The 20,573-nt window shown below is 38.6% G+C and overlaps 1 protein-coding gene across 8 annotated transcripts in view; it reads left to right on the top strand.

Annotated features, from left to right (window-relative positions):
- The first annotated feature begins 8,061 nt into the window (after positions 1-8,061).
- Positions 8,062-20,573, top strand: part of CACNA2D4 (calcium voltage-gated channel auxiliary subunit alpha2delta 4) — a 170,241-nt gene continuing 157,729 nt past the window's right edge. For 5 of the 8 annotated variants that reach the window (XR_005558608.1, XM_039358511.1, XM_039358668.1 and 2 more), the window contains exons 1-2: positions 8,062-8,785; positions 15,253-15,334. Coding sequence is in view for 7 of the 8 variants with exons in the window: in XM_039358511.1 (XP_039214445.1) it covers positions 8,709-8,785; positions 15,253-15,334 (159 nt within the window). In the remaining variant the exon portion in view is untranslated. The remainder of the gene's footprint in view (positions 8,786-15,252; positions 15,335-20,573) is intronic. The other 3 variants (XM_039358977.1, XM_039358590.1, XM_039358427.1) reach the window with 2 other exon arrangements.

Raw genomic sequence — 20,573 nt, 5'->3', positions numbered from 1 at the left:
AGGTGTGAGCTTCAATGGACTCCAGAAGATGGTAGAGGACAGGAAGGCCTGGAGGAACGTTGTCCATGGGGTCGCGATGGGTCGGACACGACTTCGCAACTAACAACAACAACCACTATGTCTAGTTCTCCAGATATAATTTTTTTCTTTGATGAATTTATTAAACATAACCTGGTTCTTTTTCAGGTTTATTTTTAAGCCAAATGGTTCTCCTGCTTTGTGTAGTTTTTGTATGTATCTTTGTAACTCTTCCAGGTCTTGTGAGAAGAGAACAATGTCATCTCTAAAATAGGTGTCATTGATTTTTATTTTTTCTTTTGCTTAGTCTAGTCTGTGAAATACTTCTTCACTGAAGGCTGAGAAGAAGATAGGTGATACTGTATCACCTTGTTATACACCTCGTTCTGTGTAATTGATAATGCTAATGTGTAACACTTCAGGTCAATATTATTTCTATTGTGAACTTCTTTAAAACAGTATTAGAAAACAGGTACCTGAATCAGGCATGAGAACAGTTATATGCTTTTATAGTGATGTGTACAACAGATGAAGAAGAAAAATAACTACAGTCAGGGCTTTTTTTCTCATAGAACACCCAGAATGGAGTTCCAGCACCTTTTTTGGATGGAACCTTGTAGGATAGGCAAGGCGGGTTGTATGGCATGTGTGAGTTCCAGCACCTTTTTTTTACATAAAAAAGCACTGACTACAGTACAGTAATAACTATCTTATGATCTTATTTCCTCTTAAAGAGAATTCCAAGGCATATGAGCTCCTATAAAAGAAGACTGCTGTTTTCTAATGCCTTCTATAGTTGTGGGCCTTCTTGAGATGTTCATATCCAAGTCTAGAAAGGTTTTATTTAAGTTTTCCATTGTCTTTCTAAATCAGTGGTTCTCAACCTGTGGGTCGGAACCCCATTTGGGGTCGAATGACCATTTCACAAGGGTCGCCAAACAACGCAGTCCGCCATTTTTTCCCCCTTTTCCTTAGCTGTGCTATTCCCTTTTATTCTATTGGCTTTTGAAAGCCAATAGAATAGACTCTCTTGAATAGAGTCTAATTCTATTGGCTTTCAAAAGCCAATAGGAATTGTCCAGGCTGTCTCTGCCCTGCTGAGCCCACCAAAAGTCCCATTCTGCAAACGGTGCTGCACCAGTTGAGTAGTCTCGACCTACAATCGGTTGAGTAGTCCTCGACTTACGACCGGTTGGGGGTCGCGGCATTAAAAAGGTTGAGAACCACTGTTCTAAATATTCTTTTCCAAAGTGATCCCAACTTTGAAGTTTTTTTTTTTGCAAATAACCCTTTCAGCTATTTCCAATTTAAATTCCACCATGTCTAGATTTATTTGCCCAGTTCAAATGCCTTAAAAGTTTCATTTCAAAGTGGAAAACCTTGAGTAGACATTCATTATATTAGAGCTCCCTCTTGTGTTTACAAAAAAATATCTGATACATTCATAAGAAAAGAAAATTTAACAGATGACATGCAAATTAAACCAAGCTGGTTCCGGGACAATGAACTAAAATTTATTATTGATTACCCCACATTTATTATTTTTATACAGTATTTATTTGTATCCCATCTTTATTACTTTTACAAATAATTCAAAGCAGCAAATATATCCAACACATTTTCTTCCCTAACCCCTGTGAGGTGAGTTGGACAGAGAGAGCGATTAACCCAAAGTCACCCAGCCGACTTTCATAATACAAATAGGATAATACTTAAAATAAACTGTTTTGAGATTGGTAAGATACTTATTTGTAGAATTATATTAAATATTCAGGGTTTTTTTTTTTCTATCTAAGTTTCTCTTTGGGCTTTTCAAGAAAAAAATAAAAATAGCAAATCAGATCAAAGATACACTATCTGGTCACAAATCCTTGTAATGTTGACCAGATATAATTTGTAACTATTTTTATCCCTCTTAGAAGGTTGTAGTTCTAAATCTGTTAAAAATAATTAAACAATTAATCAATAATAAAGGAAAAAGTAAACAGAGTCAGTTTGAGAAGTTAATTAGGCTGTCCTTTTGAATTATGAAAGTCTCAACTGTTAAATTCCTGAATTAAAGAGAAAAGTTCAGAAATTTAAAGTACATATAAAGAAAATGAAAGTAAGATTATTCAGTGAACTAAGGTTTAATTAAAACCTGAAAATTCAAGTGAAAGAAACAATGATAAGATGGGCAAAAATTTTGGGTTATGATATAGAATTAGAAAAATGCCAAATGTTATGGGAGAGAAACTATAAATTAACAATGTCAACTTCATACAAAGAAAATTTGTATATAAAGTTTTATAGATGGCATCTTCCACCAGCAAGACTAGCAAAAATGTTTAAAAATATGTCAGATAGATGTTGGAAATGTAAACATAATATAGGCATGTATTACCATATTTGGTGGACATATGGGAAGGCAAAGGCCTACTGGAAAAGCATACATATGTGGTTAGAATAAATATTGGGTGAACAAGTGGATTTTAAACCTGAACTTTTTTTACTAGGCATTATGTCTGAAAAGATTAATGAGCAGAAATTATATTTAATTCTACATATTACCACAGCAACAAGAATAATTTTTGCACAGTACTGGAAGAATGAAGGATTGCCATCAGAAGAAGAAATAATCACAAAAATATTGGAATGTGCAGAGATGGACAGACTAACTATGAGGCTGAAAGACAAAGAAGATACGGACTATTATAAAATTTGGAATTTATTCTATTCTTGGTTAGAGAAAAGAATGAAGGATTAGGAAGTGAACATGTATTAGCTTAGCAAACACCAGACAACTTGTTTGATTGGAAAAATTAACATATGTTGATAGGGAAAAAATTAATAAAAAAAGTTTGTTAAAAAAAAGAAAAGTTCAGAAAGTACATATAAAGAAAATGAAAGTAAGATTATTCAGTGAACTAAGGTTTAATTAAAACCTGAAAATTCAGGTTGCTGCTCTCGTTGGTCACTAACTACTGTGTAAAGCCATGAATGGTTTTCAGAAGAAAGTATAATCTTCAGGATTTTAAAGTATTCTTGGTTCATCCTTATCATTCCTCAAAAGAAAATGGCTCTTCTGCCAAGTTTCTGACAGTTAATAATAATGATGAATGATTTTTTTCTAGTCAGGAAAGAAAAAACGTGAAACAATTTCTCCTTCATCTCCAACAAGTTGCCATCTTGAGTCTCCCTTGTCATCAATTTCTTAGTATACATTACATTCAGACCAATCTGCTTGGATAAGTGACTTTTTCTGGCCTTAACATCAATCTGTCATATTGGCTTTTAAAAAAAAAAGTTAAGCTGACATCAAAGTAGCTATTGTGCACGGAACACATTTCTTTCTTATTGCTCCCCAAAGCTTGTGAGGACCCTAAAAGAGCATGGGGTGCCTCAGGGTGAGGAGGTATTGGGAGGCCTGGGGCAGATATGCTGGGCCTATGCTAGGCTCCCCCATTCTTGAGGCACCTTGTGCTCCACTTAATGACCCACATAGTTGTTTAACAACCACACTGGCAGAGAGCAGGGGTGGGGGTCATTAAGCAAGGAGATCACATGGTCACATTGCTTAATGACCATTTCATGACTTGCAACTCTAACAGGGGGGCTGCAGCATTTTTTTTAACCCCCATCCCCTGATATGCAACTAGATAACAACTAGGAATATGTAGTAGTTTCAGACATGAGTTTTCTGAACTTAAGGATACCATTCTGTTTGAATCCCATTACCTCACACACTGTTACTGCACACACAATGCACATCAAGTAACCCCAATCAATGAATCAAAGTCAAATAAATTATATATTCTAATTTGGATGAGTTTATAGGGAGACACTATAATCCCCTTTTATCTTTAGACTTATCTATGCCTCCAGCATTGATTCATAAACTGATTTATGCTTCAGTTAACATTTGCCAATCTCTGCAATTAAGGTTATTCTAAAAAGTAAAGACAAGAGTTAAGAAGCAAGCCAGTTATACTAACTTTGTTCTCCAGACTTGAGGCCCAATTAGGAGAAAAGCATTCCTATTTGTAAATTGATTAAAAATAAAATCAGTGAGAATAAAAAAAAATGACATTCTGATAGTTCTTTAGAAATGTGTTGATTGGTGAATACCTTGATGTAGAGAGAATGAATATGATAAGAGCTGATGATAAAATGACATTTCCTTTGAGACAAAACAAGAGAAAACAAAACAAAAAAATCCACAGTTTTAAATTGATGGGTATTTTTTTTAAGATGACTTGGCAGTAATGATTGGGAGAAGGACCTGGGTGTCTTAGTAGATTACATATTAAGCATGAACCTATTGTTTGTTGAAGCTGTCAAAGGAGCCAAACTGCAATCCTGGTCTGCATCAACAGGAGTGTAATGTTGAGATCACAGAAAGTGGTAGATCTGATGTGGGTTTCATTGTACAAAAATCAGGAACCTTGAGCTGTACAAATTTTAGGGAGAAGCGTATTCCATAGGGACAGAGCAGCTATAGGAAAAGTTTTCTTGGCCTGCAAAAGATGGTGGTGAAAAAAGTTTGTACCTAGAGCATTCCTTCATTAGTTAACTGAATGGGGTAGTACAGTGATGGTGAGTGCTCAAACTGCAACCCAAAACCCACTTATGTACTGTCGGGTACTGGGTGGGCAGGGCCCATTGGGTGGGTGTGGCCCATTGGGTGGGCATGGCTGTGGTGGTAACAGCAGACTGGGTGGGACTAAAAAGCTCAATCAATTCCAATTTTGCAAGATCTTTTTTTTTCCGCGAGAAGTTGAAATTGATTGATTGAAACTTTTTTTTTTTTTTTTGCAGATGGTGGTGGAGGCCTAAAGCAAAAAGGTTTTATAAAACCAAACTGAAGGCTTAGGACTGGGGTGACGGCACATGTGCCCACAGAGAGGGCTCTGTGTGCCACCTGTGGCACGCGTGCCATAGGTTCACCACCACAGGGTTGTATAATAGCTTCTTCCAAGCATAAGACAGTGAGGTCAGAAAATTTACAAATGCAGGTTTTTTACCATAGCATGTAATTTCTTCAGCAAATGTCACTCATGGCATGAAATACTGAAATGAAAGGAGATGAGATGAGATGAAGTGAAGTGAGATGATGAGATGAAATTCTAATTAGTGTTAACAAATATTTTCCCCACATGTTTCAGTTTTCCTCTGTCAAGCAATGTGTTACATCTTTGCATAGGAGTAGTCTGCAGTGTTAAATCTGCTGCTATTGCAGCTGCAGAAGAGGTTATTTCATCTGCTTGACCCAAGTTGTTGGGTCAAGTAGATAAAATACCCAACACATAAGCCATAAAGCTGTTTGTTTAGCTGTATGTTTAGGAATCTAGTCATTCTAATTTATGTACTGTGATTATGGCCTAAGAAGTTATGCAAATCTAGGCAGTTGTGACTTATTTTATCACACCGTAGATTAACAGAACCTAGCTATTGTCACCTTGTGTGTTTTGCTGTCTATACACCATAACATTGGCTGCTCTTCTCTTCCACCCATGGCAGAAAATGGTGTCCTTTCCCAATCATTTTACGCAAGAATTCCATATCCTTTGTAAAATATCTTGTCGACGAGAGAACTATTGCCAAATCTGCCTTCCTGATATGTAGATGTGGATGACTGGCCTTAAAGGTTACATTTCCAATGTTTGTTTAAAAAAACAAAAATAATAATATCAGATTTGGCAATTACTTGCTTGGGACAATAGGACAGTAGTTCTCAACCTGTGGTGCTGGAGGGCTGCAATGTTGTCACAGGAGGTACACGAAGGCTTGAGTTTAAATCTTGAGTTAAGCCTTGGAGGACTGTGGCAATGGTCCATGGCCACAAAAGGTATTTAAAGGGGGTGAAGAAATGGTTGCGAACCACTGGTTTAGAGCAAAAATATGCCTCCCTGATCCTTTTGAAGGAAACTTTTAAGAGTTACTTCAAGCAGGAAAATTACATTTCGAAATACCTCTGCTGTTATTTAGATAGTTATTAATATTCAGATAGATAATTCATAGATATTTAGAAAGGGCCACTTTGAATCCTTTTGTATTTTCTCCATTGTGCATGGGTTTTCCATTTCTTTAGTACTCACATCTTATTAACATGATTTTTCTTTCTCCCTTGCAAAAGACTGATGAGGATACAAAATGAGAAGGCTTTCAAGCTGATGAGTCCCTGCCTCCCTGGATGCTTCCCACTAACTCAGCTTCCTGCTGGGATCCCTTTCTTTTCCATTCAGCCTTTCAGACACTTTTCAAAGTACAAAGCAGGGCAATGGTGCACACTATTTTTTAAAATCAGTATTCCTTTTCACTGTAAATGAGCTTGCATGAACAAACAGGGAAGAAAGCAAAATGGATCCTGTCTTTTGTGTCACACCAAGAGATGGAACAGAATAACAATTTTCACTGTTGTCAAAGAACATGTGTATTAATCTATTGCAACCCTGCACAAAGAATGCACAGACATCACCCTAAGCCTAGATAAGTAACAATGCTCCCAGTCTGCATATATCCCCAACCCCACCCCACTTTTGCATACACCAAAACACCCCCAGATTGCATTACTGAATTTTTAAATTATTATTTTTTGGGCAAAGTAAGAGATAAAATAGTAAAATTGATAAAATGTAAGTCATTGATTAGGGTTTTGATTCTGCCAGACATGTCAAGTGGTGGGATGTTCTTAGGAAAATGGGAATCCCAGAACATCTTATTGTCTTCGTGCAAAACCTGTACTTTGGAAAGGAAGTCACAGTCTAGATGAAACATGCCAAAACAGGCTGTTTCTCATTGGCAACAAAATGAGACAACACTGTATGCTCTCTCATTATTTATTCATCCTGTACGTTGAGTATGTTTTTTCTGGGAATCTGGACTGGAAGATGAGTGTTGTTTTAAATAATCAACAACCTGTGCTATGTTTATGACACTACTCTGATAGCTGAAAATGCAAATGATGTACAAGCTCTAATAATAAAAATCAAGGAGCACAGTGAAAAAAATGAGTCCATAATTCTGAGAAACGTGGAAGGACAGAAAAAAAGTTATGGTTTTTATATTGTGGATTTTAAGGTTGTAAGCTGCTTGAAATCACTTGTGTGTGAGTTGAGTGACCATAGAATGATAGAAAACTGATATTCAATAATGTAATCACGCAGAATTCCAGGAACAAAAAAAAAATGATATCTGGAAGCAGTTGGGCCCCCTCTACTCTCTCTGCTAAGTGAAATCCAAAATAATTCTTGCTAAGTCTCTATTCCACTTTCTTTAGACACTGCCCTCATATTTTCAGGATCAGAGACTCTCAGCCATCAATCTCAGCAGAAAAAGCTTGGTCCAGCCTTTTGTACTGTGTGAGCAGGGGGGTTGATCAGTTCTATTCAGTTCTTGACTAGCTTCTGAATGCTCTCACAAATACAGTGCACAATGAATCTTACAGAAATATTACTGGATTGTCAATGTCTTTGAAGAGACAACAAATATGATGTAGGCTGCACCAATCTGGATGAACAGTGGAGGGCAGCAAAGAGCTACAGTTTATCATATGTCTGCTGTCTTCTAAGTTTTGTAGCTCAGAGTTGGTAGCTCTGAGGATAGTATCTTGTTCCCATTTCCACCCTATGTGACAGATTGGTTGTTTTCATGCATCACCAGAATGTCCAATAATTTTGCAAATCTTGTGATAGACGGTCATTGCATGTGCTAATTCCCTCCTGCTTTTAAACTAATTAAACTTAATATATCAGCCTAATTCTCATGCTTTTTGGATTAATGTGTCTGTTTTCATAGTTTACAGTCCACCAGTTTTTTTTCCTGAGGGGAACCCCAAAACAGTAAATAACGCAGCAGAAAACAATATAATACAAAATGTCAGGATAATGATCAATACTATTGTGTGCCTGACCTAAATTCTCTCTTTTAATCAGGCTGTCCTGGGTAATAGGATTTGGGGTTCAATATATTTCATATTTTCATGGTGATGGGAAAACATTAGAAGCCAAGAAATAAATTGGATTCAAAGACCAGAGCAGGGAATATAGTAGATAGCACAAGACAAAACCTTCCATGAAATTGGGAGCTAAGGATTCTTTGGAGGGATAAAAAGTCAGGAGGTTTGTTTAAAGTTGTGAAATTTTGAAGCCATGCTGCTTTAAAAAAAAAAAAAAGACTTAAAGTTGGCTAGTTCTGGGTGCTGGAAGGACAGATTGATGCATCGTGTCTCCAGAAATTAGAGTAATCCTGGCTGATTTTATCTCAGCCCAGTTCCTTAAATCTGCAGCTGCTTCTGGTATATGAGGGGATTAAAAGACTGGCAGTGGATTATGTATATCCTGTGGCTTTTGCTGTTTACGGAGTTCCCCTTCTAGTCTGCCATTCCTACAGGGCATGGATAGTAGCTTCTCTCTAATACCCTTCATAGCTATGGAGCAGAGTATTCCTTGAAATTCTAATCCAATCCAGAAGATTCTCGTGGTCCTCTCAGGAAGCTGTTGCCCATCTGAAAAAAGAAAGGAGAAAAGACACAAGGATAAAAGCATGAAGGGTTAGATGTTTCTACATCTACCCTGATTCAAGTTGCATCCCAGCAAACCATGATATTCGAGACTCATTTTTTGGAGCCAGGAACAACTTAAAAGGAAAGAAATGGGGTAAACATTCTGTCTACGCAACTGATTTTGCTGTTGATAATTTGGACACAGAGGATGCTCCTGTGGCTTTTTTTCTCATTCAGCTGCCTCCTGCCCTTCTCAAGGCCCCAGGTGAAAATACCATTTGAAACGTAAGTGGCCTACATTTTTTTAATGTGTTTCTGTTATTTATACTGTTTAGTCTTCACCCTTTAAAATCTGGCCTTTCATGTTGTATAATATAAATTCCATTTTTTTTATATCAGGATTTCTTCCATATATGTACATTCTCAATTCTTTTGACTTGTTTTCTGCCCCATCTCAAAATGGCATTAGAATTGATGCAAACATTTTACTCATAATTATTCATATCTTATTAAAACCACCATTTTAATTGAAGAACAGCTGGCGCAGGTTTCTCTGTCAGTTTGCATTTTGAAGGTTGCAAGCTTGACCAACTCAAGAAAAAAAACCCTGCACATTTGTCTGGCTTGTATAGAATTGCTGAACTATGTTGCACTAAAATAGCACAGGAAGAGAATTAAGTCTGGTAAGGTGAGGAGAATTAAGGGAAGCACATATAGACCCCCACATTCAATCTATACTATAGTCACAAGTTGTGTTAAAATGTTAGGTATGAATCAGGGAAGAAATTATACATACTTTGGGCAAATCATGATTTAAGCGTATTTAGGCAAAAACCATGTCCCTGCTTAGAACTAACCACAGCACAAATTGATAGCCAGGGATCTATTTTTGAACCACCAATTATCAGTTTGAGATAGGCTAGTAGACCAAAAGCACTGGAATTGATGAGGGCTTTGTATCTTTTTGAGTGTATGCTTTCTATGTCTGTTCTGTTGAAGCATTTACTTTTTCTTCTTCTTTTCTCTTTGTTTCTTCCTGGCTGGATTCTTTTCTTCTTCTGAATCTTTACTTCAAGTGAGGGCAATGACTTAAAGAACTTTTCCCACACACCAGTCTGAGGGAATGAAATAAATGCCTTTCTCTCAGCACTTTTCTCAGCTGCTGCCTCTTCTCATTAGGGCTGTCTATCTTTCTGTTTTCCTCTTTATTTGTCCCCTGGGCTTTGGATCTGTTTATGCAGCTTCTTCCTCATGAAGCTTCTGATAACAGAGCTCCCAAATAGACATCTCGTCTTCCTTCCATTCTGACAAGTTACCATGAAGTTCTCTTCATCTTATCACCAACCCATGAGTGATACAGGCTTATGCTACCCATGGTGGTACCAGCGTTAAAGTATTCTTAGAAACTGCTTCAAATTGTGCAGAAATATGTTGGAATTTGTTACCCTTTGCATTGGAGAGAATTTGGTGGTAGCAACTGGGAACAGAAGCAGGATGAGGACTAGCAATGGAGGCAGAAAATGGTCTGGCAGTATAATTTCTGGCAGACTCAAATATGGATGGATATCACTATAGTGGGATAGGGCTTTGGGCCACTCATTCTCTCTCAAACCAACACACCTCACAGAGTTGTTGATGTGGAGAAAATAGAGGAAGAAGGGGCATTCTGTAAGTTTGTTGCCTTGAGTTATTGATAAAACAATAAAGGAGGGATAAAAATTTAATTAATAAATAAGAAAGGCAGTCACAGTTAGCTCACTGGATGGATAGCAATAAAAGTCATATTTCCCAGAACAAAAAACAAATGGTTGATTCTTTAAAAAAAAATCCTGAAAATGTGGAATTGCAACAGTGATTGTAGCATAATCATGTGGAAAGACGTGATGAAATCAGCATTGCACCGTTGTGAGGCAAATTCTGCCCCTTTCATCCTTGGGTGCAATGTGCATACAAATATACAAGGTGCAGAGTTGACCACACAACAGTGCAGCGTTGATTTCATCTTGATGTCATTCCACGTATGTCAGCCTTTCCTTTCCCTTCCCCTCCCCCCAGCCATCCATTGTCCCTGCAGCTGGGACCTGACATCCAACAGCCTGATGACACTTAGGCTTGTTTCTTTTTCTTTCAAATAAGTAGATAATTGTTCACAAAAAATAATGGCCTAATAAGAAGAAAAAGGATCACATCCTTCCCACATCTATATCCTTCCAGCTCACTTTCTGATTCTCTCTATTCTTAGTGTAAAGATAGGCAATTTTTGCAGCCTGGAAGTTGCATTTTTCCTCTGTGCACTTTCTGAGGGCTTTGGACTGGCAGAGTGTTAACTAAAATTCCTGTGCTGCCAACTAATTTAGAAATTGCAGGATGGAAACAAAAGCAGAAGGACATTAAAAGACATACAGCAACTAAAACAAACAGTGTCTTGTTTATTTAAATTGTCCCCATTAATTAACTTATAGCAGTGTTTCCCAGTCTTGATCACTTGTAATCCTCACATGTTCAAATGGCCAAGGTTGAAAAACACTGACCTATACCCGTAGCATCAGCAGTCCCTCCTCCATTGGTCACACTGAGCTGAGCTGAGCTGAGTGGCAAGGACACACTCCGGAACTGCACTCACAAACCATTTTGTTTTGCTGGGCAAGTTTCATAGCCCTCAAGTCTCTCTTTCCTCTCTTCTACCCCCAGAGTTGCTTGGTTTAGGCATTAGCAAATGGAAGTTAGATATTAATGGGGATTAAGTGTCTAGCAAGCCCTGAGTGCTTGCTATGACAAAGGAGGGAAATAATTATCTTCTGATTGGTGTTATTGTTGGAAGTTTGTTATCTCACAGCTTACAAGGATAAATAGGAAGAGCTAACTTGTCTAAGCAGCCTTCCAAGTATTAATTGAAAAATGCAGGTTTCTCACAGGACACAGGGGCATGATGACATCAATGGGGTTGCTGGGTGGGGGCATTTGAAAAGGAGTTGAAATTAGATCAGAAACCTACAGAACATCTCAAACTGATCTTGTAAGAAAAATAATACAGTATTTTCTTTTTGTATATGTATGCTAGAGAATATTTAAGGAAGAAAGGAACAATTAGAAGTGAAGTATTATGAGATTTATTAAAATTGAAGGATAGCTTCCAAGAACAAAATTTTAAGAGTAACAAAAGATTAAAAATCTTATGAAGCCTGGAAACTTTTAGCTGGCATCCTACTGAGCCATTAGGCCATTTAAATCTCAATCAAGTCAAAGCATTCAAGCAACCTGTTATATCAAGGATTACAAATCTGTAGCACAAGCACATGATGTAGATTTCTCCTATTGAAACTATACCTCTCCACCCTTTTCTCTGAAAAATGTGAAAACCTGGACAAGCAAATGGAACTGCACAGCTCTCCCATTGCTTTCTAAATTTTCTATTCCTGCTCACAAGGGTGTCGTAAATGTCTCCATTGAGACTAGAATTCTAATTGGTATAAATCTATGAGTCCTGCTGGTAACAACAGAAAGAAATGGGGAAAGTAATGGTTCTTTTCTTATTAAAATTATTCTATTTTTGAGGCAGCATGAAATTGCTGCCCCCATCTCAGCTCTTATATTGCCTTTACTATGCCTTCTCCAGGTCATGGCTCAAAAGTGCCTCCTGATTGGTGGATGTTCCAGTTATTATAGGCAAGATTTTCACATCCATCAATCAGCGCATCACAGCAAGAATAGAGTGGGTCTCACTTCAGACTGTGTCTGATTTCTATAGAATGGCTTGTCTGCCCCTCCTCCCACATCTCTTTAGGTAGCTGCCCTGTTAAAATAAAGTAAAATAAAGAAAATGTGGGAAGATATTGGGGTAGAAATATGTCAGCCCCACTAGACAGGCCTGACTAGGAAATCAACTCCACAAGAAAGCTAAAACTACTTTTACTGAGATTGTCTAAAATAACAGAATCTCTCAAGTCTGCTGGTATTTGTACCATGTACTCAAAATCCTCCTCCTCCTCTTCCTTAGGATGTAACTATGTGAGCCACTTATAAATGTTATCTGGACATTCTGGGCTTAAAAATATATTAGCTCCTTTTGTAACAGCCTTTTTTTTTATCCTCATCAAGATCATCTTTCTTACTTTCTACAGAAGAAGTCCAGAGAGGAGAAATATAGGTCCTACCCTAACTTTGTAGCTAGATAAGTCCTGAAGAGTAAATGACTTGAAAATATAGCTGCTGGGCAACCAGTCTCTAAATTCAGGATGGTTGAAACTGAACAACACAAGAAAACTGGCAAACAAGCAGTAAAAGTTCAATTCAACATCTGTTATCTTCAGTTATTGCAATGAGGGAAAGTGAGGCAGTACACCTGGAACAGAGTCATCCCCCTCCCCAAATCCTTATGGTCTCTGTTCTGAAGATATTTTAAAAAATCTTTGAAAACCTCAGGCCTTGGGTAGGAATGGGTGATGCCCCCCATATGCGATTTTGTATGTTACTTTGAATGTTTTCCCTTCTGCACATACATTGTTCTTTTCTTTATTGATTGATTTTACTGTTTTTAATGTTACACACTGCCCACAGTCTTTATGAAGTTGAGTGACCTTATAGAAAAAGAGGTGAAGACACAAATTGATGCCATTTCAGATCACTGTATTTTTAAAGCCAAAGAGTGCTAAATTGCCCTTTCTTTCTTTCCTAATAAAATAGTAGAAGAGTGATAGTTTTCAGATAACAGTTAAGGTGGAATTGTGCACGGATGTCCCTTCTTCATCAGATAATAGCTTGCTTTCCTTTCCTGTGTTATTATCAGCCAGAAGAGAAGCTAATTTCAAAAATAGGAGTTTGATCAATATAATGAATAAATAATGATGAGGAAAGCACTGGGGGAGAAATGGCTTCTATGGTGGCTGGCTACAGACCACAGGGAGACGTGCATGCCTGCATCACTTGACACTCTTAAAACACACTCTAATCACACCCCGAGCAGCTGACTTTGCCTGCAAGATAAAGGGTGCCAAACTGTTAGAGATTATGCATATCTTGAATAAGGTCAGCTTAAGTGGAGAAATCCTATTTTTATACCGGTATGTTTGGTGACAACATAAGATTGTTTCATTCATAAGCTGGGGATGAAAGGATGTGTGTGAACCAGGGTTATTATCTATATTAGACCATAACTGGTTCTGACAGTAATTTGACTCATTAACTCTTCAAAGTACAAAATACTGAAGTAGTTTCTAGTCACTATGGACCAGCACGTATTTTTAAAAAGAGCTATTTTTTTTTACAAAGATTGATTTAAAAAATAGGAAACCACAACAAAACCAATTGGATCAGGATTGTGTAGTACTAAATCACTAAGATATCAATTAGGATTGAATTTTCTCATTTCTTGATTTCACAAATAGAGCAAAAACATTCTCTAAATAATGTAATTTAACTAAAACTAGAGCGAAACTTTTGAGGAATTCAGTGGTTTTAGGTTGTGAGACTGATATGGAACAATTCTCTTTGAGCTGAATGATATTGTTTAACAAAGAAAAATTGTCCCTGGGGAAAACTGAAGACATAAGGAAAATCTAGTTTGGTGTTCATCTTAAGTGCAGATGGTGAAAACAGGAATGTTTAGAGAGAACGTTTGTCCTTACATGGTACACAGATAATTAAAACAGAGTTAAAGGCTTTAATATTTATGAGGCACCAATTGCAATTCTAAACACATTGCATGCTTCCCTGTCTAGAGCTGAGTTGAAGTAGTAATTTTCTGTCCAGAGTTCTATTGAATTAAATAGGCACAAGTATTTATAAAATATAGAATAAATCTTTATCCATAAAACCACAGTTGTACACACCAAGTTCTACTAATGTGGATTGATAGAAGATATATTCTTCATTAGGTGCTCAAGCCTCAGGATACCCAGTACAATTAGAGCTAAGATATTAATTCACCCTCCACATAGTAAATCATATGTAAACAGTTTAATTTGGACTTTCATTTCTGTCCTGCCTGGAGAAGCTAAAACATGTGCAAGAGTTTAGTTGAAATGTTTATAATAATTTTAGTCAGTTCTCACAAACCAGATTGTACCAGCTAATTATCATCCCTATATTGTATTTGCTACAATATAGTTTGCAACTATATTGTAGCAAAGCTTTATTGATGGATGGTGACTGATATACTCAGACAATTTCTTGTCCTCCTCAGTTGCTAGCCCTATCAAGGCCTACTGCTGCCCCACTGTTGAACAGCAGAACACCTGATGGTTCCGCTCAGTAAGGATAAGAGAGAAGAGAAGGAATGGCAAGCTCCACTTACTTCTCTTTTCTTCCTGTACAAGGCCACCGTCTATAGACTGGGCTCAGAGGCAAGTAAATAGGCAGAGGGACAATGAGACATCCAATCAGGAAGCATTCCCAAATTGCTTGTCTCACTAGAGTGGTTTCTCAACATCTAGTGCTGACAACTTACAATTTTGGAATGTCCATATTGCTCATTCCTACTTAATTGGCTGAATGACATCCAGAAGTATCTGCAGGGGTATCAAAGAGATCAAGAGGATGACTACAACCTTAAAATAGAACCCCCCCACACCCCATTTTTACATGCAGCAGGGCTTTGACTGCATGGTTGTAGCTAGTTTCTTAGCTTTTAAAATTCATGTAAAAAAGAATGGAGCTTTGATTGCAAGGATGTAGCTGCCATCATGACCCCATGAATACTCCTAGAGACATGGAAATAACTAATGACTATGTTGTGTTTTTCCCCCTTTGCATAGAGTGAAATCCTGGGCTGACTCCTTTGGTGAAGATTTGTATTATATTGTCACAAAATATTCTGGTTCTCTCTTATTACAGAAGGTAAGTAAGATATGCTGCATATTTTTGTACATACTATCAAATTATAGAATATAATCTAAATGTTTTCTTTCTCTCTTAAGAAAACCCATTATGGAACTATCAGGATGTTTATCCATTCTTCAGAATCCTTAGGCTCCTTTCTGAAATCCATATTCATCAATAGACACAGAATATTGGCATTACCAGTAGAGCATCTGATGTGGAAGGAGTTTATTATTTCTGTACTTCCAGTAAATAAATCTTGACCTTTGCATGGGAAATTCAAAAGAGTGGACAGTTCAAAAGATTGCTTGTTTAGCCAATGAATTTCTTTTCAGATTAAAACCAAAGGTATGAGATATGAAGGCTGTGGCTGAATATATAAAGATTAATTTTATCAGGAGATGTAAAGATGCTCTGTTGGTTTCTATAACCTCTGAAGTATAAAAATGGATTGGCATAATATACAATTTTCTCTGTTTTTATTTCAATGTTTTTCCATGAGATTTTTTTTTCTCCTTGGTATTTCACAATGTTCTTATGAAAATCTTAGTTTAAGTTTCTAAATGTTCTTGGAAGGGATTATGATTGAATATATGCACCCACGCAGACATGCACACAAATGTAGGAGATTCACTTGGGTGTTCTTGGCTCCCAGACCTACCCAGGAAAGCTTCTACAAGTGGTTAACACTTTTATTGCACTTTCATCTCAGGAATTCCAGAAAGATCAGGGATAATTGGCCTGAATTTTAGTCCATGAATCAATAATCAATCAGTATAGAGCTGGAAGAGACCTTGGAGATCTTCTAGACCAGGGCTTTTCAACTGGTGGTACGTTGGCACCTGGCAGGTGGTACGCTTACGATGGCTGGCAAGTCTTAGCTGGGGCAAGACTTGCAAGTACCTCCATCTGCTTCATCCATGCTCACCCAGCGCTCCCGCCTGCCACCATGCCGGCAGCCCCGACTAAACGCAGAGTGCTCCAGCTTTGCCCTGCCAAGGCTATAGCACATTTGCAGCTTGTCAGGGATGCTCAAAGGCTGCCCAACTTTACTCCAAAATTTTGGAGTTGGAAAGTGGAAGGGCAGCAGCACCTGCTGGAAAGCCTCCTTCTCCCCATCCCCGCAGCTACCTCCTTTGGAGCCTCCCTGATCCCGACAGGGCTGCTGGCATAGGTCTACCTGCTTCATCCTGCAAAGTACGGTTCACCGGCACTCTCACCCGCTGCCATGCTGGCAACAAATTGCCAATCATGCCTGGACTTGGGGAGAAGGCCCTCTCCTTCCTCTGTGGATAAAAGTTCCCAAACCTGGAATGCAGGGTGTGTGTGTGTGTGCGCGCGCACACGCATACGCTTGGCTGCTAGCAGTTTGGGGAGGCAAGGAGTTTGTGGGGCACCGAGTTGTCCCCACATTGAATTAGTCGGTGTGACTTGTTCCATTCCGATCCAGCTGTCTCGAGTCAGCTGTGCCCAGTGAGTGGCGTCAAGCAGGTCATGCCCACCTGGTACTCGAATATTGCCATATGCTGAAAAGGTTGAAAAGCCCTGCTCTAGACTAGCCATACCCAGTTCCTGCAACTATTCTTCATATGTTTTAGTCTCCAGGCCTTTAATCATATTAGTTGCTCTTCTCTGCACTTTTACCAAAGTCTCAGCACTTTTGTTTGTAATGTGGTGCCCAGACAACTCAGAATACATGGAATTAATGTAAAAAAGGATCTTACATCAAGTATAGTCAGCAGACAGTGTCTATATTTGATGTAAGATTTTTTTTCACATTAATCAAGTATTGACAACGTCTGTTGACTTGAGGGCTGTATATATTTAGTATATATAGTCTTTGACTTATGTTCTGGAAAAATTAAAATATGATCATGTTGGTTATCTGCTGCTATTGCTCCAATATATATATATTTTAGTCTTCAACTGACTGAAACCAGATGAATCATTATCCTGGCCTTTAGTTGTGTGTGTGTGTGTGTGTGTGTGTGTGTGTGTGTGTGTGTGTGTGTTTCTGTGGGCTTTTTTGTCACATGGTTCAGACAGAGATGTTTCTTCAGCAAAGAAGGAATTAATTTAACCCCAACAGCCTGAGTTTTAAATCATTTTTTAAACCCAAACCTTACCATGTGATATTACAATCTTCTATTAGCAACAACATTTTTCATTAAAATGAAATCAGTTGATTATTATACTCTACAGGAAGAAATCCTATTTCATCATACATCTCTTTTTAAAACTGAAATATTACCTTTTTTAAAAAAAATGCTTAGTTTTATATATTAGCTGTCTTGAGCATGTAGTATAGGAATGGAACGGCTGAAATAACAATGATTATTTTTTATTTCTTAGGAAAGGTTTTCTTAGCTGCAACTACAGAGTGTAATGGGATCGATCTATTTTTATAGCCAATAGCCTTTAGGAAGGCTGAGAATAACAAGTGGATCAAAACTCAATTTATACTCAGCCAGAAAATTAATATCCAAAGCATCCAATGTCATTTCACACTGTTGTCACATAAAAATAATTAATTCTTTGGAAGGGCAGCATTAATTAACAAGGACTAGAATGCAAAACATAATGCGTAATCTGTGCAATGGATGCTCTAGAAACTTTTACATTCCTTCTTTGCATTCTCCACATTTTTAACATTGTTTTATATTTACCATTTCTCTTTGTTAATAGTTAGAAAGCTGGCAGTCCAGGTTCAAGGCCCCAAGCGCCACATGACGGAGTGAGCTCCCATCTTCACAGCAGCTCCTAACTTTGCAATTCGAAAGCATGCAAATGCAAGTAGATAAATAAGTACCACTTCGGTGGGAAGGTAACAGTACTTCCTGATGACATGCTACCCACATGACCGCAGAAATGTCTTTGGACAGTGTTGGCTCAATGCCTTGAAAAGGAGATGAGCACTGCCCCTTAGAGTCCGCAACAACTAGCGGAGGGACTCCCTTTTTAATGTTAATAGATTTATTGGTAGCAACCTTACTAACAAGCTTTGTTAAAAAGAGGTTTTGGGGAATGGAAATTGTTCTAAAATAGAATATGTTTCTGCAGGCTCTGTGTTTGTCTGTGTCTGTCGTTTCCTCTTAAAACTTTAAAACTTCTTAAAAACCTGCCATGGGATTATTTTGTTTAAAAAGGGAACATTTTCTTGCCTGTTTTATGCTCTAGCCCAGTGTTTCTCAACCTTGACAATTTTAAGGCATGTGGACATCAACTCCCAGAATTCCACAGCCAGCAACGCTGTGGAATTCTGGGAGTTGAAGTCCACATGCCTTAAAATTGTCAAGGTTGAGAAACACTGCTCTAGCCAGATACATTACTACATAGTTAATAAGAAGAAACTACAGGTATTCCTCAACTTACAACCATTCATTTGGTGACTATTCAAATTTACAATGGCACTGAAACAAGGGACATATTCAGTCATTTTTTTTCTCCTTGATCTTGCACAATGTTCTTATGAAAATCTTAATTTAAGCTTCTAAATATTCTTGGAAGGGATTATGGTTGAATACACACACACACACACACACACACACACACACAGATTTACGAGATTCCCTTGGATGTTCTGGATTCCTAGACCTACCCAAGAAAGCTTTTATAAGTGGTTACCACTATAGTCACATGATCAAAATTTGGGTACTTGACAACTGGCATGTATTTGTGACAGTTTCACTGTCCAGGGTTCATTATTTGTAACCTTCCCCGCAGTCTTCTGGCATGCAAAGTCAATGGGAAAAGCCAGAATTGATTAACGCCAGCATGGTTCACTTAACGATTGCAATGATTCGCTTAACAACTATGGCAAAACTCACTCAACAACTATCTTGCTCAGCAGTAGAAATTTTGGGCTCCATGTGGTCGTAAGTTGAGGACTACCTGTTTAACACAATATAACCAGGCAGAAGGAAGGGGGACAATGCTTATTCTTCTTCTTTGGAATATGTGAAAATCTTTTGCCCCATTCTAAATGTCTACTTGTAATGCTGAAAGGATGCATTCCTAAGCATTGTTCTTCCAATAGAGCCATTCCTGTTAACTTAGCTCTATCTTTTGTAGATGGGATGTTTTAGGCCAGTGATGGTGAACCTTTTAGAGTCTGAGTGCCCAAAAAGTGCCCTGCCTCCCCGCCACCCCCCACCTGTGCCCCTCGTCTGCCTCTACTCCGCTTGCCCGCAGGGCCACCCACCGCCTCCACGGCCCACCACAGCAGATTGCCCAGGTGGCCCTGCAGTGCCATGGCAGCCATGCCCTCCGCCTGCACCCCACAGCATCATCTGCTCGCGATGGGGCGCAAGGGTGGAGTCTTGTCCCTGCTGCCCAGCTGCCGTGTCCTTGGCTGCGCTGCTCCACGCAGGCTGTGCCCGAGGGCAACTCTCCTCCCGGGGGGCTGCTGGTGAGGAGGGGGCCATGGGGGAAGGCGGGGCTGGGGCAATGGCATACGTGCACACAGAGAGGGCTCTGAGTGCCACCTCTGGCATGCATGCCATAGGTTCGCTACCACTGTTTTAGGCAATAAGATCCATTTCCTCAAACATCTTCAAACATGCCCCTTCTTCCTGTGAAGGAAGAACAAGTCTTTCTAACAAGCAGCCCTTTATTATTAATACAAATCATTAGCCTTTTTTTATACAGGCAGTCCTTGACTTACAACTACGAACCTGAAATTTCTGTTGCTAAGTGAGACGTTTGCTAAATGAGGTTTCTTTTGCCACAGTTGTTAAGTGAATCATTGCAGTTGTTAAATTAGTAATATGGTTGTTAAGTCAATCTGGCTTCCCCATTGGCTTTGCTTGTCAAACGGTCACAAAAGGTGATCATGTGACCCTGAATCAGTTGCCAAGTGCCTGAATTTTGATCATGTGGCCATGGGGATTTCACAATGGTCGTAAGTGTGAAAAATGGCCATAAGTAATTTTTTTCAGCTCTGTTATAATTTTGAATGATTACCAAACAAACTGTTGTAAGTCAAGAACTACCCATATCGAGCGGTGGGATTCAGCCGATTCGCACCACTTTGGCAGAACCGGTAGCTAATTTTTTGTTGCCCAGGCTCAGAACGGACTTCCGGAAGTGGCATCCACACAGAGAACCGGTTGTTCACATATTTGAATCCCACCACTACCCATATCTATTGTAATGTGGGTGGACATGCTGTAATATTTATCCGGTCCTTGCCTTACCCAATGAATTCTGGCAACATGCAAGAAACAGGCTCTTCTTTACGCCATCATTACTGCTGCTG

This window comes from Crotalus tigris, unplaced genomic scaffold, assembly GCF_016545835.1.
Source record: "Crotalus tigris isolate CLP2741 ecotype Arizona unplaced genomic scaffold, ASM1654583v1 scf7180000017541.2806704, whole genome shotgun sequence".
Taxonomy (NCBI): Eukaryota; Metazoa; Chordata; class Lepidosauria; order Squamata; family Viperidae; genus Crotalus; species Crotalus tigris.
This window is presented reverse-complemented; position numbering and strand designations above follow the sequence as displayed.